Source organism: Trachinotus anak, unplaced genomic scaffold (assembly GCF_046630095.1).
Source record: "Trachinotus anak isolate AG129_WGS33_773 ecotype Australia unplaced genomic scaffold, CSIRO_AGI_Tana_v1 ptg000016l, whole genome shotgun sequence".
Lineage (NCBI taxonomy): Eukaryota > Metazoa > Chordata > Actinopteri > Carangiformes > Carangidae > Trachinotus > Trachinotus anak.
Genome location: NW_027273867.1, coordinates 5,434,306 through 5,457,411, shown reverse-complemented (window position 1 = coordinate 5,457,411; position 23,106 = coordinate 5,434,306). Strand labels below are relative to the sequence as shown.

General features: G+C 39.6%; 1 protein-coding gene across 4 annotated transcripts in view; it reads right to left on the bottom strand.

The window, feature by feature from the left end:
* trappc9 (trafficking protein particle complex subunit 9) overlaps positions 1–23,106 on the bottom strand; it is a 218,848-nt gene that overhangs the window by 52,143 nt on the left and 143,599 nt on the right. For 2 of the 4 annotated variants that reach the window (XM_071499579.1, XM_071499580.1), the window contains exon 21: positions 21,483–21,574. In XM_071499579.1, coding sequence (XP_071355680.1) covers positions 21,483–21,574 — 92 coding nt within the window. The remainder of the gene's footprint in view (positions 1–21,482; positions 21,575–23,106) is intronic. The other 2 variants (XM_071499581.1, XM_071499582.1) reach the window with 1 other exon arrangement.

The window sequence follows — 23,106 nt, the reverse complement described above, 5'->3', positions numbered from 1 at the left end:
TTTCTCTCTATTCCACCCAGGACTGATGTCTCTAACAAACAATATATCTCTTTATCTACAAGTACATACTGGACATTTAACTAAATGTACTGTAGTATGAATTCATTGTGCTTCATACAGTAAAAATATCATTATGTACCTACATAATGCACACAGCAATGTGATTGATTATCTGCAACAGACAGAAAGATAGAAAACAGATAGAAAAGATGCTACAGTATCTAAAGGTCTGTGTGCGTGATTTTACAATACTACCAATCTTTATGAGCAGTGCTACACAATACTACACCTAGCAGCCAGAACCAGTTACCAGTTCTGGCTGATCGGTGTAATAGAGAGACTGAAATTACGAGTGATTGATGAAATATTTGAAACTGAAATACTGTAACTCTTGAATGTAAAAGCTCGAACTTGACCTTGAAAACATCTTGTCAAATTGTAACTCCTCAATAAAAAATGTACAGACAGCGCACTTTAGTCTTGTTGCAAGTTGTTCTGACTGTGCTTCCTGAAATCTGAGAGAAACTTTCTGAAGATTGTAAAATTGGCTTGGCTAATCCATAATTAGCACAAAGGTCCAATAACTAAGCACCGTACAGTCTCAGACAGAGGAGGCTTTTCCTCCTAATCAGTCCCTTTTCAAGTCTCTCCATTGTGACTGTTAAAGTTGAGTCTGGGATTCAAACATTACTACAATAGACCCAGTTTCTTTCCTGAAAAAGGCCCTCAAAGCTCTTGTATGTGACTCCAACACAATGTTGCCGCATTTTTACATCAAATATAGGACAGGATTATTTTCCCACAGAACAAGGGCAAATTAGTTTCACATATGAGTCCAAGGAACCTTAAAGTGCTCTTGAAAATTCAGGCATTTTTATGCAGAGCAAGAAAAAAAGTTATATTAAAAGCCTGTATTCATTAATGCATGGTGTTTTGAAGCCCTTCAATACATGAAGTGTGTGTCCATAAAGTTAAACATTCATGACTAAATATGCAACAATCAAACTGAGTAAAAACATCCTGAGGTGATATTTATTAAGAGTTTAACATCAGGGCTGTGTGGGGTGGTCTGATCACATATGAATGATAGTGATGGCAACATAAGTCATCAGACTTGGATTCAAATAATGCTTAACTCCGACTGGTGTACAGACAGATGTGACTTCACAGTTTTCCAACAAAACACTGCACACTGTAAACTTAAGAGTTTGAGAAATATAAGGTCAAAAACACAAATACACAAATCTTTCAAGTGAAATAACCAAAACTTTTCTAACTTTGGCAGAAAACTTGTCATAAGATTTTTCTTTAATATTAAGAAGCTAACTCAGTGAATTCCATTTGCAGGCCCTTTAAAGGAAACTTGGCATACTATCAAAAAACTCAAATAATTTTGTTTGCAATAACGGCCAAATTCTCCTGTATTGGAAGAGAAATAATGCAAATAAGGGTCTTTAATGCTAATAAGAGCACATATCCAAACAAGCTGCAGGTCTGCGTAACTCCACAGAAAAACTACAAAATTAAAAGTCCTTATATTTGGTGGATATGCCTTTAGGGTGCTTTGTCTATTTGATAATAAGGTACAGAAAAACAACAACAGAGACATCTGAAATAAAATAAGCACAGTCAGCGAAATAACAGAGGAGTAAATTCATCACCAATACCTCACCGTCAATGTCTGTATGCCAGAGAAGGATTACAGAGGAAAGATTTATGGTTTACAGAAACAGTGCACAAAAATCCAGTAATGTCCAGTGAGCTGTGAGAATGACACCCTGTGTGTGTGTGTGTGTGTGTGTGTGTGTGTGTGTGTGTGTGTGTGTGTGTGTGAAATTGTGTCATCTGCTGTGCAGAGCTTCGTGGCAGCCTGGCTGAGACTCATTGGTCAACCTGTCATCACTGGTTCTGACTCACCGCTTAACCTTTGTGAGCATACGCCATTATTCAGTACAACACCGGCCCCGCTGAGAGAGAACTGGGTAAATGGATGGGGCTGCAGCGGGCAGACTTTCCCCACACATATTCTTTACATACTCTCATCTACTGCACTCAGCTACTCAACTGAGACAGAGTGGACAGAGTCTGATTCATTCAAAGTTAGAAGACAGTTCAGAGTGAGGTCAGACTAAACTTACCTCGGTAAAGCTATTAATCCAAAACCTTTGAATATTTAGTAAATGTTAGATAAGAACCTAGGCCACATGTATCAAATACATCCCAAATTATGATCTCAGGATTAACTGTTAACCTGATATCATAATACCATATTGGAAAAACACAAATAATGAAGTTGTTATTTGTCTTTTTTTGAGTCCTGTTGGCAGAATGGGTCTTGGGACATCCACCACTTTGATCCAGACTGAAATATCTCAACAACAATTGTATGAAGGCATTCATGTTCCCCAGAGGAGGAAGCCGACTAACGTTGGTGAGCACCTGAGTTTTTATGTAGTGCCACTAGAAGGCCTAAGTTTATACTTATCCTGTGAAATATTTCTACATGTAGTGGATGGATTGGCACAAACTTTTGAAACCATTCATGGTTTCTGGAGCAGCGGCTCTCAAAGTGGGGTCTGGGAACTCCAGCAAAAAGGGGAAGTCCATGGCCTTGTTTAACTATAATCCCATCCATAAGTAAAACAGTGACAGAATGTTTGACTATTTTGTTCATGGCTTTCAAACACTTTCTGGAAATGAAGCAGCTGTGATCAGTTCTATTCTTTTAAATTAAAAATCTCTTCTTTTATCACTGCTGATGTTCCAAATGAACAACAGGGGCTTAATACACAATGTAGGCCTCTAATTTGCTTTGTATTCTAATAATGGAGGGAATCGATATTGCTATTGCCCAGTGCAGTTGTAGAAGACAGAATGGAAACCAACTGGAAGATATTAGTGAGACTCAAAAAACAGCTATCACTCTCTTTTCTCCAAGAGAATCCAAAATTGGCAGGCACTGAGGTACAAGTGTTAGATATTTCTTGATTTGGGAAAGCAACTGAAAGGCCCAAGGGATTTTGCAGCACTACTGGCTGTGTTACTTGCCAAAATTCTAAAACAGTGAAAATGATGCGGTGTCATTCAGCAGAACAAACAGAAACCCTCCCCAGCTGTCTAATCTTCAAAACATTAAAAGACCAGCCACCTGTTACAAGTAGTTGTTGCTTCCCCTTCTGATCGCTGCATCTGAGAAAAAGACTGTGGTGTTCTGTTTGCAGACAAAGCCGGGATTGAAAATAGACCAGCAAGTGGGATCCCTGGAGCTAATTACTAGCCGCGCCATGATTGTCTTTAAATACCAGGTGGGAAGAACAATGGCAGGTCCAGACAAAAGAGGAGAACAAAGGGCCGTCCCTGTTTGATAAAAGGAGGGCATAAAGTGAATCCGCCACTAAGAACATGTGATGGGTGTGTGTTGTGTATGTGCTTGTGTGGTCAGACTATCCTAAAAGGGCACTGACAGAGTAATGACATTCTGTGTTGTGCACAAACCTCCCACACCAATCATCAATGTATCTGCATTTGAAATATTAGTTTCACCATGCTCAATGTTCCATATTCACATAGTTTAATTTGAACTGATGATCATGTGCGATCCACATCCCAGTCCTTAGGTTCATTACAGCTTAAGATATTTTCCTTTTTCTTGAGAAAATCCACGCCTCTACGCCCGCCCAAAAAATCTCTGAAAAATCTCTGACATAGGCTTGGACGGGGGTGAGGAGAAAACAAAATTACGTCCCACCAACCAACCATCATCTTGGCTGTCAGTGAGGCAAAAAACTTGGGTGGAGTTACTGTTAAAGTGATTTCACTCAGTAAAGAAGATACATCAGGTGTGACAGTGCAAGCTGAGCTGTCACGTTAGATGTTAAAATGAGAGTTCCACTTTGAATTCTTTGGGTTAATGATGCAAGGACTTGCCATACAATTAGTTGATCAGCAGAAAATCAATCAGAAACTATTTTCATGTCTGATAAATCAGTTTAGTAGTTTTTCCCTGGTTGCAGCCTCATATATTTGAAGATTTGTTGCTTTTCTTCATCATATAAGACAAAAAACTGAATATGTTTGGGTTTTGAACTGTTGGTCCAATAAACTTAGCGATCTGATCTACTTGAGCTGAGGGAAATTATGATGGGCATTTTTATTTTTTAATTTCTGACATTTCACAGGCAAAGCGATCAATTAAATATTTAACTTTTTTTTAAGATATTTTTTTGCCTTTATTGAAAGGACAGTAGAGAGTGACAGGAAAGGGGCAGAGAGAGAGGGGGAATGACACGCAGGAGAGAGTCGGGCCGGTCGGGAGTTGAACCGGCGCTCGCCTGCTGGGAGCATCCGCTCATGTGGTACGCGCCCTAACCACTCTGCCATCAGGCCGCCCCGCGACCAATTAAATAATAGAGAAAATATTTATCCGATTAATTGACAATAATCAGTAGCAGTCCTTGTCAACATGTCCATGATTTTTGAATTTGTGATTGGAGTGTTTTCAAACTACAACTGGGTGTTAACTCACTAAAACCACTTTGTAGGCCTTCTTAACAATAACGATGCAGTAAACTGTAGCTGTTTTGCAGCTACTTTTCACCATCATTTTCTCTACTGCATCTTTGTGACCCAGTATCGTGGTGGCACTGGAAGAAAATCTGCACAAAGCTGTCAATACGCAGCAGCATTCAATTCAACTGCGACTCCATAATGGGGCGGATAGATGCTCCCATGTGTGACTATAGCAAACGATAGATATGAGCCCTGCCGATTGATTCATCCAGGCCTACAAGCCAATTATTTATCCTAGCTCTGCGACTGCCCAGAAGCGTCATCTTAATGACCCCTTCCAGTCAGTGCTTCTTCATATTCAGGTTCGGCAATGAGGATCATTGGCCACTGTTTTGAGTCAGGAGAGGAGAAGAAAGATGGTTTGTGGAGGCCATATCATGTTATAATATAGTCAATAATAGTAAATGGATACAAAAGGTTATGTCAATGAGCTGTTTCTTGTCATATTTTGTCTGTGATTTTCATTAATGATCAGTTTACAAATGACTGCTCAATAGTAACCACCTATTCTTTGGTGAGTATCTCAAGTATAATGCGCTATGACGTTAAGCAATTAAGGATAGATGTAAAAAGTAACTGGTATGTATTTGATGTATTTGAACACAGATATGCAAATCAGTGATACAGATAAAGCCAAAGATCCCAACCATACCGTATTCAAATTGATTCAAATACCACACTGAAAGAAATATCAGACTCTACTGTGTCGAGTCTTTAAGTCTTTACCCCGCATTAGAAATCTGAGCAATATGACAAAACCTTTCTAAAAATTCAAGAAGGTAGCATAGGGCACTTATTGTGACGTAACCAGCAGGAGCAATTAACCCAAGTTGAGTAACGCCAGTGTTAGCAGATTATGCTAATTGTCAGAACAGAGTCTGAAACAGCCACTTGTCTGTCAGCTACCCGTCTGATAGTTTTTATTATTTCTGATAACCAGTAAGTACCCTTCGTACATTTATTGGCGAGGTGTGTGGAGGTGAAAACATAGACAGGATTTTAACTTCTCTGTCAAGTGTCATTCTTCACATAACTACACCTGTTGCTTTTCATGTTTACAGACAAGTATGACACAATGAACGCCTTTGAGGAGAGACTTTCAAAAAGTGTGCTCTGCTAACTGTAGTTTTACATTTCTTTGCATCATGCGTCTACGATGACAGGCTTTTGGCTCCATCTTTGAATGTAGCCATTTGGAACAGGTATTGACACTTTTGCTTTTAAAACCTGGATGACATTTTGTATAAACTAGTTTTGTTTGAAGCATAATATTTCCTTAACTTCTCCCATTTGAAGCCAGAAGTTCTAATGACATTGATGCATGCATCTGTGTCCATGTCGAACAAACATGATATGGCAGCAGGCATAACTTTCTGGGATGAATTAGTATTAAACTGCATCTAAATCAAACTGCTTTGACTCCCCTTTAATCAGCTTTCGCTTCAAAGTTATCTGTGTAGATTGTAGATTTGTATCAAATCATGGACCATAAGCATCTGAACATGCACTAAATTATCAGAGAGGGACAGACACACATCCCTAGAAATGATCATCGAATGAGACAGCTTATGTCTAAAACATAACATTTGCTTGGTCTTAGTCTTCCAAGTCATACTGGCTCCTTTCAGATACTGTGGATCAAGTTGACTCATGTTAACGAATGCTTGCTAAAACTCAAAAAGCTGCAAAATGAAGGTCTTTTTATGAGCTTATGTTCTCAGGGATGAATGTATTATTAAAGGCGTATGATCCCATGTTCTGCTGTGGTTACTTGTTTTAAATGAGGTCAGTTCAATTGAAATGAAACGTTTAGTTATCTAGCTCTTTGACAGCACCAATTTATCTGTTTCCTGTTGGGATATCTAGACTTTATTAATATTCTATTGAGAATCCAGTGATGCGACCTTGCTGACAGCTATGAAAGCTGCTAATGAGTGACAATTAGGGCAATAGCTATTGATAGCAGTCACTTATGTGGAAAGGCAACATTCATGCTAATTGTTCAGGTTGATTAATTATGTTGTCTACTAGCACCATTTTAATTGATCTCTTGTGCTGCAAAGCTTTTATCATATGACAATGACGGTCCGAGCAAGCATACTCTATCTGACCCCGGTCATTATTAGCACCAGCACGAGAGGCAATAATGCCGGTTTTTAAACTCAGTGGCAAATTACTTTGTCTGTGTGAGTGGGTGTGCATGACACAAAGAGATAGAGCAAGAGTGTGAAAATAAAGAGAAAGGGAAAAAGATAATGTGACAATGTGTCAGTGTATTCTCGTCAAGTGTTTCCCAAAATACATTTGCTGTGCTTTCCAGACACGCCGGGATGCTGCACTGATGCTGTGTGGCCCTCAGAGCCTCCCCATATATGCTGTCACCTAGTCACATAATATTCTTACAGGAAGACCTGTGCACACACTCCTCCTGCTCTGGAAGGTACACGTCGTATTCCAGGGCATGGGGGATCGACAGGGTAACACTGTACACTCAGTGGTTCTCAGTGGGTGTCCTGCTACAGCGATGGCCGGTATGTGTCAGGGCCAGAAACCTGTCAGCAGTGAAAGCAGGATCAGTCCATTGAATACTAAAAAGTGTCAGCTTCCCACAGGGTTGACACAGACCTGTCAGCGGGCTGCTGTTCCTGTGAATCCCTAGCTGGCTAACATCTGACGGACCACAGTCAAACATGATGGATCACCTCCTACATCTTCTTTGCTGCCACATGGAAGAAGACGAATAGCATGTCAGAAAGAGGTACAGATGGGCAGCGATGGGTCTTCAGATGCGCTCAGCAATGAACGACAAAGCAAATCTAAGCAATAATGCAACAATTCCATATGAGAATATCTGATTATTATGACAAACAACATACAGTGTAAGATGAATAAGTTCCCTCTGGACTAATCATAAACATCTTCACTTACTCTGACCAGTAACTGCAGCATCCTCCTTGAGCAGAGCAATGCAATTTCAAGATTGCTGTGACACAGTCTTGAGAAAACATATTCACCCAAGTTTATCCATAACCCAGTCAGCTATGTCTTTTTTATTCCACATGATTGATGGGCAAATGACGAAACAGACAGAAAACTTTCTACACTTCCCCTCCTCGATTTCATTGCGGAAGAAATAAACAGATTTGATGGCATCTACAAACTGTAAGAAACAGTCTATGAACTACACAAGAGCACCTCCACTCTCGTGGGAAAAGATCTGATTATGAGTCTGTGGCACCAGAGCATCCTTGAGGAGGATCAATAGCGACAGATGAGAGCAGTGGAGTGATTTCTATTGTTCCAAAATTCAAATGTGTGGGATTTTACAGCTAGCTTTAGATTTCTAAGTTATGGATCATAAGGTACGTCATGATTTCAATTCAATTCAATATGATTTTATTTGTATTGTGCCAAATCATATTGTATATTACCTCAAGGGAGTAGAGAGACAGAATAGGAACAGCTGTATATACTTTGGATTGTTGATTCACAAGGTTTATTCTGTTAAGTAAATGTATTTCTTTGTTAGGTGCTTTTCTTTGCTGATGATGTAAATGAGTTTTAGCAGTGGTGCTACCTCAAAAATTATACTGATGAACTATTCTACAAGAGCAGAATTTATAAATGAGATTGCATGAAATGTCTGATCGTACCCACAACAGAGAATTTAAAAACAGTTTAGTTTAGTTTATTGCAGTATCTGTATCAAGGCCTTCCTGGGTCAGTCTTTCATAAGAAAGGGAGTATTGCAATGTTCTGCCAAAGTCAAACTCTTTCAGCTGCAGTCTGAGAGTGGTGATGAGAGTGGGTATAATCCCCTGCTCATCCTTGAAAGAGAAAAGAATGATGCTCTGAATGGAACTAGTCTGGAATAGAACTGGTTCGAGCTAGTTCATCAGCTTTTTGACAAATCCAACTACCAGTGTTGGGTTGGTCCATACACAATTAGCTGCTCTTCCATTAGCATAAACCAAATATATTAAATGTGGATGGTATTCCTGAGAATACTTGGTAACTTCAAAATATGTTCCTATTTTACTTTAAACTCCTATGGGGATATAACATGAATATAATGCAGTACAGATGGTACATTGAATGTACAGTTTGATGTGTGCCACTGTTTAAGGAGGTCATTGTAGAAATGGGAATAACACAAACACTACACAGCAGCCTTGCATTTTTACAGGTCAGTTAAGGTTGATGAGCAGAAAGAATGGAGAAGGTGTTTAGATGAAGAGGTGCTGAAATTTTTTTGCTTTTTTTTTTTTAAATAATTTGAGCAATGTGACAACAGTTGATAATAATACCAGTGATAATTAATACCAACATGCCTGTAAAGCTGACAACTTGAGCTGATTATTTGATGATTATTTAATCAACTAAACAATAATCAACAATTGACTAATCAAATGAATTGCATTTAGCAAAAATGCCAAAAATCGAACAGTAAAAACTGAATTCTGAACCATTGGTTGGACAAAACAAAATCTTCTAATTCCTCACCTTAAGCTTTAGTAAATTGTAATGGGTATTTTTCACTTTTTTCTGACATTTTAAAGACTAAATGATTGAGGAAATAGTCAGAAAACTAATCAATGATGAAAGATCATTACATTTAGTGACCCATATATTTTCAGTTCACTACCATCAGGTTCCACTGACATCTGTCTTGTGTTAAAACAACAGGTTGTACTGCCAGTAATGTTTAATGCTAAAAAGTTAAGTCAAGTTTTTACCCTTAGTCAAAGTCAAGTTTTTTATGGCGGTTATACCATTAACATCACCGGCAAACTCTTAGATTATAATGGTATTCCTTCTTAAATGTGCAGTGGAAAGTCCAAATGCAGACCATGTAATAATCAACTATAAACCAAATTATACTGTAAATAGTCTGTTAAAGGGGCTATTTGTAGGTTTATTTCTGCTGCTGAACATGGTTTCTTGCCGGAAACAGGTGGTGATGATTGTTGCTTGAAAAGAACTTTGGCCATTGTTGTGTTTACAACACAAGAGGTTATAATACGCCCCCTGACCAGCACTACTACACTACTTCAGGGCAGATTGGAGGCTACAGTGGGTTGCTATCAGAAAGTGATGAGATGGGTCGAGGCTAGCTGGTTAGCACGCTGACCTCAGCAGAAAAAAAGACGTGATAGAGACAAGAGTTAATGTCGGCATTGCTTTCTACCCCTGGAGACAGCTCTTGGTGAGTAAAGGAATGAAGTTTGATGCTGAACTCACAATGTTTCTTCTAGCTAATGTTGGCTATGCATAAATAGCAAAACTTACAAATACCTCCTTAAACAAGCTTTTCCAACTCCTTTAATAAAAAAAAGTAATCAAATTCAAATTGTGATACTTCTCTTTTGACAGAGAGTTTAGTAAACCTCAAAGAACCTCAATAACATGGTCACTGCTGATCTCTTTGTGTTTCCAACAGGTGAGGATTGATGGTGCAGAGCCACATAAACACGACAATGCTTATTTCTCTGTACTGCAGCAGGTAAAACAGCTGTGTCACAATATTCCCTTTTTTTAGTAACACTTGCAATAATGTAGCAAGGCACTCGAGACATTCTCACAAAGAAAACAGAGGCTTGACTTGGTTGCATTTAGAAATGTCAGGTAATCTGTCTTTCAGGGATGAAAAAACAGCCGTTGGGGATACTCTTGTTTCCTCTAAAGAAATCAATGGATGTGGTTTTATTTGATAGAACGCAGCAAGGGAGAAATGGGTTTAAGCTGAAAATACATTTAGAAATTGGTTGAAAAAACCTTGGTTCTTAGATTGAACAAGGTAACTAAGTGGATGCTTATGCCATACAGTAAAATACACTGACTGCATTACATAAAACTTACATAAAATTGGCAAACTAAATGTATGAGAGGTTTAGCATTATGAGAAGTGTAGCATCAGGCCATAGACAGAGGCATATAATAAAATTACTCAATATTGGCATACAAACACAGGCCAAATGCTTTCTTTGCACATGTATCACTGCAACAAAAACATGGTCTGAAAATCTCTCCACAATGTAATCTCCGCAACTTTAATTTGTGCATCTAAGTTCAAGTTTCCTTTCTTTTCCTCTTTCTCACATCCTACCAGCCTAAATGAAGGGGCGAGTGTGCGGTGAGGCAGGCCGGAGGAGTTTTGATTTATCTCCACTGCTCACCCAAACTGATGCACTGACAGCCTAGATTGTTCTGTAGCCATGATAAATGCCCCATAAAAATACGCTCCAAGCCTGTTAAATGTGCTAACTCTAGATCCACACAGGGCCAGAGAGAAAACGAAAAGCTAGACATGCAATCACAGAGTGGGCTGCTGTACTCTTTGCTCTCATTTCCACATTAAAGCTAGCAGAGTGATAGGATAAGACTGGTGATTCCAGCCAAAGTAGAACAAATGATCCTTTCATGCTCGCTCCCCTAATGTGGCCAAAATCACACTAACAATGCTTTTAAATAGTCCTGTGTTATGATAATCCTGCATGGGACCATGTGCAGAAGACAATGCTGATACTCATAATGAGTTAATTGACTGGTTAAATAACAATAGACCCTTCCTTGCAGATAATCTCATCAATCTACCTGAGACAGAGAATCATTTTAAGACTCTGAGGGTGATGCTACCTCATCATTACGCTCTTATCACCCTGTTTGAGTATCTTTGTCTCCGTCCACACATCCAACTCAGCCTGTCTGAGTCAGCACTGCCTCTGTAAATCACACACACCAGCCCTGGAGACAGAGGAGGCCTCCCGAAAAAGGTGAGTGTCGTCCTCCCATCTCGCTCTGGCTTTCTACTGCCTTCAACAGGACACCTTTAGGGTGGCTGACTGGCAGGGCCTGGGCAACAGAGCTGAAAAACAAGCAAATAAATCAGCTTCTGCCTATCCAGTGCTCCTCCTAGTGCCCATCACTCAGCTAAATGGACAGCACCCGCTGCAAATTTAGGCCTATCTGCACTCCAGTAGGTGGGTGGTGTGATAGGGTGTGGGATGGTAATGTGTGTGTTTGTGTTTATGGACTGGAGGAAATGTAGACAAACAAGCCTTTCGGTGTACATTTTTTTCAATAGTTTTCCTTCTCCCTGAGGTCTCAGTAGAGGCACTAAACTCAGGGCTACACTAAACAATGTGTGAAACCATGTTCGCTTGAGTCCTGAGGAGATATTTCAACATCCAGATTACGAAACCATGTAAGCCAGGCCTGATCGTGTTGCTAAACAGGTTTAATTAAAGGTGCTATTTGTAAGTTTTCTCTGCTGCTGGACATGGTTTGTGATCAGTAGTGGGTGGTGGTGACTGTTGTTTGACAAGAGCTTCGGCCATTGTAGCATTTACAACATGAGAGGTTATAATACAACTTCTGAGCAGTGCTACATACTCAGAGCAGACTGAAGGCTACAGTGAGTCACTCTTGGAAAGTAACATGATGGGCTGGGGTTAGCTGTTAGCTTGCTAGCTCCAGAAGATCAAAAGATATTACAGAGATAAGAGTGAACAACGGCGTTACTTTCCACCGCTAGAGAGAACTCTTAGCAGTAAAGGAATACAGTTTGATGCTGAACTCGCAATGTTTCTTCTAGACCAGTAAGTAAACAGCTTTTAATGCTAACGTTGGCTATGTAGAAAAAGCTAAACTTACAAAAAGCTCCTTTAAACTTAAGCTAAGCTACCAGTAAAATTTGCATCCTAGTTTTTCTGGTTCCAGTCTACCAAAGTCTGTTGGTGGTATCCGAAAGAACCTGTGCTAGGAACCTGTGCCATCTCCCAACACTTTCACCAGAGAACATCAATACCAGACTATGTCTCATATCAGTGAAATCCCTACTTTCTTTAATATCTGCACAGGGCAACAATGGCAGGTTTAAGTTTGGGGAAATGTTGTGCTTACAGCTAATAAGTGTATTGTTACGGTTCGGGAAAGACTAAATAAAAAGGCAAAAGCTGACTGCAGCAAACCTCAGTCTCTTGCCTAAAAGTATATCCACCACTCCAAACGAACACCCATACTTTCTTTATCATATACAGGGCACACTCCTTCCCGCAATGACAGCAAGCATTGGCTTTGAGTGTAAATCCTGATGTGCAGAATTGTCCAATATGGACGTTGTTCCTCTGAGTCTGAGTCTGCATTTCCAGCAATTGGATTCACAAGCGTATGTGGAGTCAATAAATTCACATTGTAATTAGACATTGTAATTGGTACAAAGTAAAATTAAACTTGTAACTGGAGAGGAAAACAAATCCTGGCAGCTAACTGATGATGCTTTCTTCAGTGTTGCAAAAACATTTATTGATTATCAGGTTGACAACCTGACAAAATATTTAAAAATATTTCTCCATTAGTAACACAGCTGTTTCTCTAGAGCTCCGCCAGGCTCCTCCTGACACTGAGCAAAAGGTGGGTACACCCTGCACAGGTCACCAGTCTATCACAGGGCTCCCACTGTAGTACCGTCTCAAGACATGTAAGATAAAACATGGGTTTGCACAACAGCCCCTGGATAAGTCTGTCTTCCTCAGAGCTTACTGGACTGGGTTAGATTGGATTTACACAAATCATTTTTGGATATTTTATTATAATGCATCACTTTTGAATGATTTCCTTCCTTTTCCTTGAAAGATTTAGACAACAGGAACTTTTTAATTGAGTGAAAATACCAAACGTTTGTCAGCTACAGCTCATATGTGCAAGATTGCTGCTTTTCTCTTATGTTGACCGTCAATGACCCAAGTCTACCAGCTCAGCAAAACTCATGCAGCAGAACCAGAGATATCTTTTTTATTCAACACATTCTTCTTGTTTTCTACCCACAATGCAACTTGACCACCAAAAGTTTGGTCAGAGATTCAGGTGTGTTATGCTACTAGCAGCTAATATATATAATATAGCCTCGAGCTGCTAGCTGCAAGCACAGATGAGGAGTGGTCTACAGATGTAAACTCGCATCTGTCTAACTCCACACCCCCAGATTTTTTTTTTTTCATTTTGTTTCTATTCAATATTGTTCAGTAATATATTTTGATTAATGTTGCTACAATTCTGCTTTTAGTCTCCATGCCACAGAACACCAACTATTAGATACCTGAGACTAGGCGTGGGCCAATTTATTATTATTATTATTAATATATACAGGCTGATGATTTCGACCCTTATTTCACTCCTTTGCTTGTATATTGTACCTTGGCATGTGACAAGTGGCAAGACAGCTTATACATGAAACATAAAATACAATAATGTTATTATGTATTATTAAAAAATATTGTCGCATCTCGCACTATTTGAGCTGGACTGTATTGAGATATTCAATTTTGGATATTGGCTAAGCCTGTCTGATACCTTTTGTTAATGCTAGATAACTGGTGACTAAATGTTTGTTGTAAGGAAATACAAGAAAATCCTGACAAATTCCATCCACCGACCCATTTTCTAAACTCTCTTACCCTTCACAAGGTCTAGAGTGGGTGGAGCTTACCCCAGCTGACACTGGGCAAAAAGTGGGGTGCACCCTGCACAAGTCAGCAGTCTATCTGAGCTCAAAGTACAGTACTGTCTAAAGAAATCTAAAATAAAAGACACATGTGCAAAACAGCCCGTGGATAAGTCTGCCCTCTACGGAGTTCGGTGGCAGCCTGGACTGACATCATCCTACAGTAAGTTGGGCTTTATGGAGGCTTACTATCATCTCCCACAGGCCCTATCACTGCTGTGCAGAAAAAAGCCTGGAGTTGATGTATGCTCACAGATGTGACATATCACCAGTCACAGTTGCAGTCTGAACACTTCTCTTTCATTCCAGCCATGCATGTATTCATCCCCATCCTCTCTCTCTCTCTCTCAGGTCAGCAATCATCATCACCACAACAGGACTTCAACGTTAGGTGGATCCGGACTGCTTGGCAGCACCATTTGTCAAACCAGCGGCACTCATGGCAATTGGGCACCTGACAAAAGCTTAAAGGCATATTATTCCATGAGGCGTCCCCTGTGTGTGTTGAAAAGCCACCGCCTGTGACTGCTCCAAATGCCCATCTGTGTGTGTGTGTGTGTGCGCGTGTGTGTGCGCGTGCAGGGCAGGAGGAGGGGAAAAAAATGCAACGGTGTGAGCCGGTTCAGAAGCGCTGTCTTATTAAATTATCTCTCTGCCTTTTACAGCAAGGCCCCTCCCCTCTCTTTCCATCTCTCTCCTAGGCTAAACATTTGTCTTTCCATTCATGGGTGAATTTGTATTCCATTGAGATGGGTTCCTGGTGGCGGACTGATGGCTGGGGAGGAGAGGTGGGGGGGGGGGGGGGGGAGCCAGGGTGCAAAGTCTGCATTCAGGCTTGCTGTTTTCCATCTCAGTGCTTGGTTACAGCTCTCAGCAGGCAGAGAATACTGAAAATCAAAGCCTGGCCACAGTTGCTTAAATATGGCTTCTAATTAATGCACTTCGTTACATGTACTCGATGCTACTTTTTATTGATCACCTAAGATTATTTAAAAATATTCATCATTAGCATAACATTTGTCAGTGAGGCAGAAGATTTATTTAAAAAGTGCATATATTTCTGACTCCTAGCGCTTATTTATGTAAATATTTCTAAGTATTTCTGAATTTGTATGAATATATTATGCCACTGCTGGCATATTACTAACAATACTTTATGTGTTGCAGTATATTATGAGGCTGCTGTAAGTACAGAGCCAATTACTTTATTCTTACCTACAATTAGATTTATTTGCAGTAAAGTACGACTGCTTGCTGTTACAGGAATCCAATTTCCCCACAGGGATCATTAAAAAATTTCCCCCTGTTTAATCACTCCTCAAAAAATGTCAGGGCACTTCTTCTGATACACACCTCGTGCTCTCCTTTGCACGGTACCATAACCAGCTACGAGAGCTGCCGTCTTGATTGGTCAGGTGACTGTTTATTTAGCAACACTCCATTAAGTTGACACAGCGACTCCTATCACGAGGTGCACCACTTTGCCTTTAATCAAATTGACAGCTGAGGAGCAATAATCAATGGGGCTATTTACATAATGCAAGGCTGCAAAACAAAACAAAACAAACAAAAAAAAAAACCCAAATGGTACCACCTGTTCTGGCATTATAATCACTGTGGCAGTAAGTAGGAATCTTTCTTCCAGCAACAGGGTGCTACAGATGTATGTGCATTTTTGCACTACACGCCTTAGGTTTGTTAGAATTTACAAAGCATTAAACATGTTTACCATGTCTCCACATGAGCACAGAATATAAAGATAACTTTCTTTGTTTGCAAGAAAAAAAAAAAGGTCTTATATACATATAAATCTCCCTCTAACTCTCCTGGGGGTATATACATATATAAAATTATAATCATTTTTGCTCAGCTCAGATGTTATATCTGACAATATCAGTTTGTTAGAGTCAAAAATGAAGCCAATGCGTTAAAAAAACTGCACTTCCCTGAATGGCCAATTGAGGCTGGCTCAAGAAGTGAGTAAATCCCCATAGACTCACATGTTAAAATGCCCGCAACAACACAAAAAAAACTGTACAAAAAAAAGATAAGAAAAATAGTTTTGGTTTCTATAGCTAATAACAACTGTACGGGAGTTATTTTTTATACACTGTAATTCACCTGTTACAATTTTACTACTCGTATTAGCCAGGAGTTAGGAGGATACACAAGGATACATGCCACATGCCGGAGGCTACATCCATCTTTATATACAGTCTGTGGCAAAAGCAGCTTCACTCACCCTGCTGTTTACTCTGTAATATGGAGGGAAGGAGGAAAATATGGTTTGATGGGAACTGGGTAAAATATCTCCTCTGAAAAACAAGAGCTGATATTTAGATCCTAATTTAGTGTGCTCCTACCCGACAGCTGCCCGTCAAACTTCTTCCTTCTGGTTTCTCCAATTTTAAGGATGACAAGTAACCCTTATAGTTTTTGGAAGAGCAATAAAAAAATTTGTCACAGATAATTAAACCAGCCAGCCGGTAACCTTCTGAAAAACAATAGCTGAGAATCTCCAAGGCTGCTCTGCTGACATTTAGACTGTTTGTCAAACTGTCTACCCTTTTCAACAGCACTATGAAATCCACGGTCAACGTACACAGTTTCATAGCGGGACTTCTTTTTCAGGACCGAATGAAAGAGCAGCTACCAGAAAGAAGTTTAGTGCTGGAGCAGAAAATGAAATGACTCAGTAGGAACCTGACAGAGTTAGTGCTCTGTCATACGCTGTAAATGTGGAGTCATAGTTGATTATATTAAAGGTCCCACATTGTATAAAGTGATATTTCCATGTTTTTTTTTTTTTTATTATTATAAAGCAGGTCTAGGTTCTATATTAATACTGTGAAAGTATCAAAGCCTCAGTCCACAGAGAAATGCACACAGCCTGTATTCAGAAAGTGAGCCTTAAAACCAGCCGTCAGAACTTTGCAATGTCACAACTATACAGTTACTGCTCTTAGCCACGCCCCAAGCCCCGCCCACCTGGACCCAGCATCCAACCTTGTAGGATTTGGTTTCTGAGTGTTTACCTGAAATCTGCTACATTTTTATTAGATGATTCAGAAAACAGTCAGCCAATCAGAGAAGAAGATCAGAGCTTCTCTTCTGATTGGTTCACTGACCTGTTGTTACCAGAGCTCCAGAGTAGAGATGGTTTTTGGTTCTTAAAACCACAAATATATATTCTTATGAATATAAAAACTTAAAGATAAGTATGGAACCTTTAAAGCTTATTTCTTTCTAAAGCAAACAGCAGGATTTTTGAAGAATTGTAGCTTCTGTGGAATCAATAATAAGCAGGAAATGTTCAAGCTGTCCATGTATTATAAAGCAGAAGGAAAATGAAGCCTTCTCATCTATGTTTGTGTTTATTTGAAAATTTGTGTCCAATTGTTTTTTACTCATTGTTTTTTGTTTTTTTTTCTTCAGGCTTACCACATAAAACTAAAAATTAAAGTAATCCGCTTTAATTTCTGGCCGCTTGGTGAGCTGTTCCTCTGAACCTTAAAAAATTAAATTCAGCAGAAACAAAGAACGTTTTGTTTCTCTGCATTATTCATTTGTAATTACACAGAGAATTTCATCATATATGATCTCACTTTATTGCAGCGCAGCATGTGACTGTGGCCCAGAGGTAGAATCATTCAATCGTTTGCTCCCCATTCAATAATAATAATGAGCTTGTAAACAAACACAAAGCCATAAAAGAGATTCTAGCACTTTCCATGTTCTCCTTGTGATCAAATATTCATGGGTTTCTATGGTAGCAAATCATGAGGAAGCATCAAGTTTCTCATGCCACACAATTGGTTGAGCTCAGGCAGAGATGCCAGAGCCTCTTTCCTATAACCGCTGCCTGAGGCACAGTATTCATAAATAACTACTCACGCTGTTTACTTTTTGTGTATTTTGTGGTTCTGTGAAGTTCCTGTATTTGAAAATGTGACAAGCAAGTTTTAAAATTAACTTTATATGTGATTAAGAATAACAGAGGAAGTGTGCAATCCCTATAAAGTTATTGAAATTTCTTAAATGTGTGTTTCTCAGATTTCACATGCAGGTTATTTTTAGTGTATAATGTTTTCTCTTTACGCTTTTAATTGCTTTTCCTGCTGGGAAAGCTGACACCAGCCACTTTGAATCTTTTTTGGTCACTATAATGAAAATACTGCATTTATACTAGAGAGGGAAAAAGAATAGAAATCCATGTGGGTGTGATCCACTGACATTGATAGTAAAACTGGATAAAAAGGAGCAATTCCTGCACTTGTTATGGCGACTGCAAAGATATTACTTGTGACAAATGTCTCCATCTCCTCCACTGATTGAGAGCAGAACTGGAAGCAATTACAGTTTTCTTTAAACGGGTGAAAAGCAGGAAAGCTGAGAGAAAGCCACAGACTGGTGGTCCTCAAGACATTTACTGTAGCACTGAAGTGAAGCATTTCCTGGAGAAGCTCGTGAGCCATCAACGCAGCCAATCACACACATTGAAACTGTACAGTACACAAAACCACTCAGAATGGCGGCTGGTAACAGACTCAGCTCTGCAAACAACATGCACTTGTGCACTGCTCATGATGAGATTTTCAAACCACGCAGACCCCCTGTCAATATTTTTATCTCTGTGGGGTCCTGCATGCATGTTCATCCCACCTGGTTCATAGTCGAGCAGCTATGGTTAACATACAGACACTGCTCAAATTATTGTGACTGAAATACATCATTCTCCTCTAGTGCTGCTGCCATGGGTGACTACCACACCTTCAGACTCAGAAAACATGATTTAAATTTGCTAAAAAATGTTCTCTGTACTGGATGTTTCTGAAGAGCACATCAAGGCTACTCTGAAGTAGAAAACACCTGATATCCAAATGACACAAAACTCATGCTGCCTTTACACATCAGCAGTGCGATAATCTGCTGTATAATGTCCTTTTTGTTTGTCATTTTGCATGCACTAGGAGATGAGATCACTTTCTGCTACCACATGAAAAGTCATGATCACGAAAGGCACAAAAAGTGCTTTGAAATATTCCATAGGAAGCAAAGATAGGAGCAAAAACAGCATCTCTGTCTTTAAAATTAAAGACATTTTGGAGTGATCCCGTGCAGATAAAACATGCACCTGTTCAGTTACATGCTTTGGGCAAATAAGAGGTGTACCAATAGTTTGCCACGGAAATTAATAAAGTTATAATATGTAACTGTTTTACAATAAAATGCCTAAAAATCTTAAGATATTTTAATGTTGAGTTGTGTTCTTACATTATCCCAAATGTTCCCATTAATTCTGAAACCTGAGAAATAGTGATTTTAATCATGGTAAAGGTCCCTTTCATCTGGTTGCCTGTTAATGACATCATATCCCCTATGCTCATGTGTCAGTGTTGTGGTTTACTGCCAGAAGCTCAAAATTGACTTTTATCCAGTTTAAAGACACATTCATTTTTGAGACACATTTTTACACCTTGGTTGTTTTCAACGTGTATTTTAAGTGGATGAAGGATTGTAGTCATGTGGACCTGGATCTCCAGTTATCAGAGAAAAAAGCCAAACAAATGTTTGGCAGCTCAGCTCCCAGCCACTCCAAGACATCCATCTATGAATCACTGATTTTTAAGGTGAAACTGCTTTACTCAGTGTTTCTACCATTTTTAATCCCCTGGTCTGTTTGTTATGGAAAGGAGGAGACCTCTGTGGATAATTCAGCTGCCGGTAAAAACCTCCTGAACATCTGGTTCGTAAGTTATCAGAGACACAATCAAAACAAAGGTTAGCCACAGTCTCAGCTCCCAGCTGCAGCCGCACAGTGTCGGCAAAACACTGACTTTAAATGTGAATCGCAGCTTTTAATGGTTCTAATCACCGGGTCTGATTGTTTTGGAGAGGAGGAGACCTCTGTGGATAAAACCTCCTGAACAACTGACACTGAAGGAATGCAAACCGACAACAACTCCCATGATCCCACACTATTTCACAACATCACCCAACACCATCTTTTGTTGTAGTTTTAATTAAGTTATATACTGTGTGTTTAAATGCATCAAGGTGAGGAGTGTCAACATCATTATGAGCCTTTAAAATACTGACACAGCTTCTACTTTCTAATAAAACAAGGAAAACACATGTGATTATCTTTAAGTATGCCATTTAAGGGAAATAAAGAAGGCTACCATTGTACAGTCAGAAAAACTGGGACAATAGAACATAAAGCTGTGGCAATTACACACAACTACAATCAGAATTTTTGACAAGCAGGTTCTATTTATCTACAGTATCTGTGTGAGTGTGTGAGGCAACAATGGCATTAAAAGCATCCAGTTGGACTAGATGCAGGGGAAATGCTTGAACTATAGCCGTAATTGAGCCCGTGATAGTCTTGGCAGCCCTGATAAAGGCATCCTAATGGGCTGAGGCAAATTATCTGGCTCATAATCAGCTAAGCCTGCAAAAGGCCTGAGCTGGAACCGCACAGCTACAAGAAATGAAGCCACAAGGAGAAAACAACCACTGAGAGTGTCTGTGCTGAGATAATGTAGAATATGAGATCAAAACAGGGGAGCATGTCAGACATCCTCACAACAGCTTTACCTCCTGGGAATATGTCCTCATTCAAGGTGGTGCCCGTCAAATGCCAAAATATCTGGAGAACAGTGAAACTGGTGGAGTATCTGCCTTGAACCCCCCCCCCCCACCCCACCCCACCCCCCACCCCACCCCACCCCCCCACCCCATTTTTGTCTCAGCAGATTCTTGCATTTCCATGCTTGATCTGATCTGTCACATCATTTTGCAGATTGCTTTCTCTTTGCAAAATGCAAGGACAGCCCCAGCTGACTAATCAAAATGCTGGCAGTGCCCAGAGAGAGGCCGCGAATCTGAGAAAACAAACACCCAAAGTAAATCAAAAGTGATTTCACAGGATGATCACAGATGGTGCGACTGAGGAGCGCTCCTACAAATTCTGTGCGTTCCCCGGTGATTCACACATTTCCCAAGCTGCTGTCTACACTTCTCTAAAATAGCATGTAGCCCATTATGAATGCAAATAAAAAACATGGCTTGAGACCAGTTCTGGAGGTTTATGCACTAACTGACAGGTAAGGAGATTGCTATGTAACCACCCTAGATAACTGTGATTGGCAGACAAACTTACTCATAGAAAACGTAATAGGAGGTCTCGTCTCCAAAAGATGGAAGATGAAATAAAATCTACATAACAACAGTCACAACTTGATTACAACTTTTTTCATTTACCTCACATTGCATTGACAAATTCCTATAAACAAACTTTTAATGGAGTTCTCAAACTTTCAGTCATTATTGTGGGTGGCAATGTGTGATCACAACTCATAATCTCGCATCCAGACACACACACACATACACACACACGAGGACTCACCCCACTGCAAAGGAGCGAGCTGCAGGTGCTCCAGGACCAGCTGGTTGAGGACTCCCTCCACGCTGGCCTCTCCGCGGCGCCGTAGGGAGGGGTGGGAAGAGTTAAGGAGCATGGAGCATTTTTTGCATTTAGAGTATTAAAGGCAAACACTGCTGTTTACATAGATACAATATTTCACTTGCAACAGCAGGAGTTAGACAAAAGCTAGAATTACTGCCTCACAGTTGTATCCCTCCACCAACCAGTCAGGCTGCAGGAAATATGGTCACAATCTCCCCTTCCTGAGTTAGAGCACTGGATAATGGCCAGAGGTGTTTTTGCAGAACATCATGATATCACAGTGAGGTTGACCTTTGACCATTTGGATATAAAATGTCATCATTTCATTTTATCCCTATAGATATTTAAGTTAAAATGTGTCATAATTAGTGTATTATTTCATGAGTTATTGCCAAAAACATGTTTTGTGAGGTCAGTGAACTTTGACCTTTCACCACCAGATTCTAATCAGTTCATCCTTGAGTCCAAGTGAATTCTTTTGCCAAATCTTAACAAATTCCCCAAAAGTGGTCTTAAGAGATCACAGTCAAGAGGCCAAAACTGTGCTTTGTGAGCTCGCTGTGACTTTGACCTTTGACCACCAAAATCTAATCAGTTCACCCTTGAGCCCAAGTGGACATTTGTGCCAGATTTGAAGAAATTCCATCAAAGCATTATTGATATATCACGGTGACAAGAACATGGGATGGACAGACAATAGGAAAACATGAAAATACATTAGACTGTAATTACAACAGGCTAAAACTGTAACAACCCGAATAAACTCTGCTGCACAGAAAAAAAAATGGAGCAGGAAATTTGATATTTGATAAGATATTTGCACTGGCTGGACCTACGGTTAGGACCTCGATCTTAACACTATTTAGTTCTGAGACATCCACTCATGGATGTCATGCAGGCAGTTCTGTAGGGATCCAGTTTCCTGAACATGGTTTGCAGAGCCACAGCTTAGATAAACCCGTGTCAGTAAATGTATTATACAAAAAACAGTAAAGTCAAAGGCATAACAATAAGATAATAAGAATGATAGTAAACTTTGTTAAGAAAAAAAGTGCTACATAAATACATTTACAAAGTGCTTAACAGAAAGAAAAGGGGGGATTACAATTTCAACATTTAAAAAAAAAGAAAAAAGAAAAGAAAAACATACAAAAAATAAAACAGAGGTGAGTTACACAAAAATATAAATTGTCTGTATAGTGGGAAAATAAAACACGCTAACATAATAACAATGTTTTAAGAATAGTTTTAAAAGACACCAATGATGCTTCCTGTCTGATCTCAGCAGGTAGAGTACTCCACAGTTTGGGGGCTCTAAGAGCAAAAGATGTATTTGAAGCTGTAGATGAGCTTTACAACCACACATATTTGATATATCACTAAGGAATCTGCAGAAAAATGTAAATTCAGACAGGCAGATAACATGGCACTGGATAATCCAGTTTATAGCTGTTTTGTTTTACTAATAAAAAAAAAAAACATAAATGATTGCATCCTGAATTATTTGTGTTTTCCACTCATTTAGATGTCAAAGGTGCAGGGAGAGCATGTATCTGTAACCTGA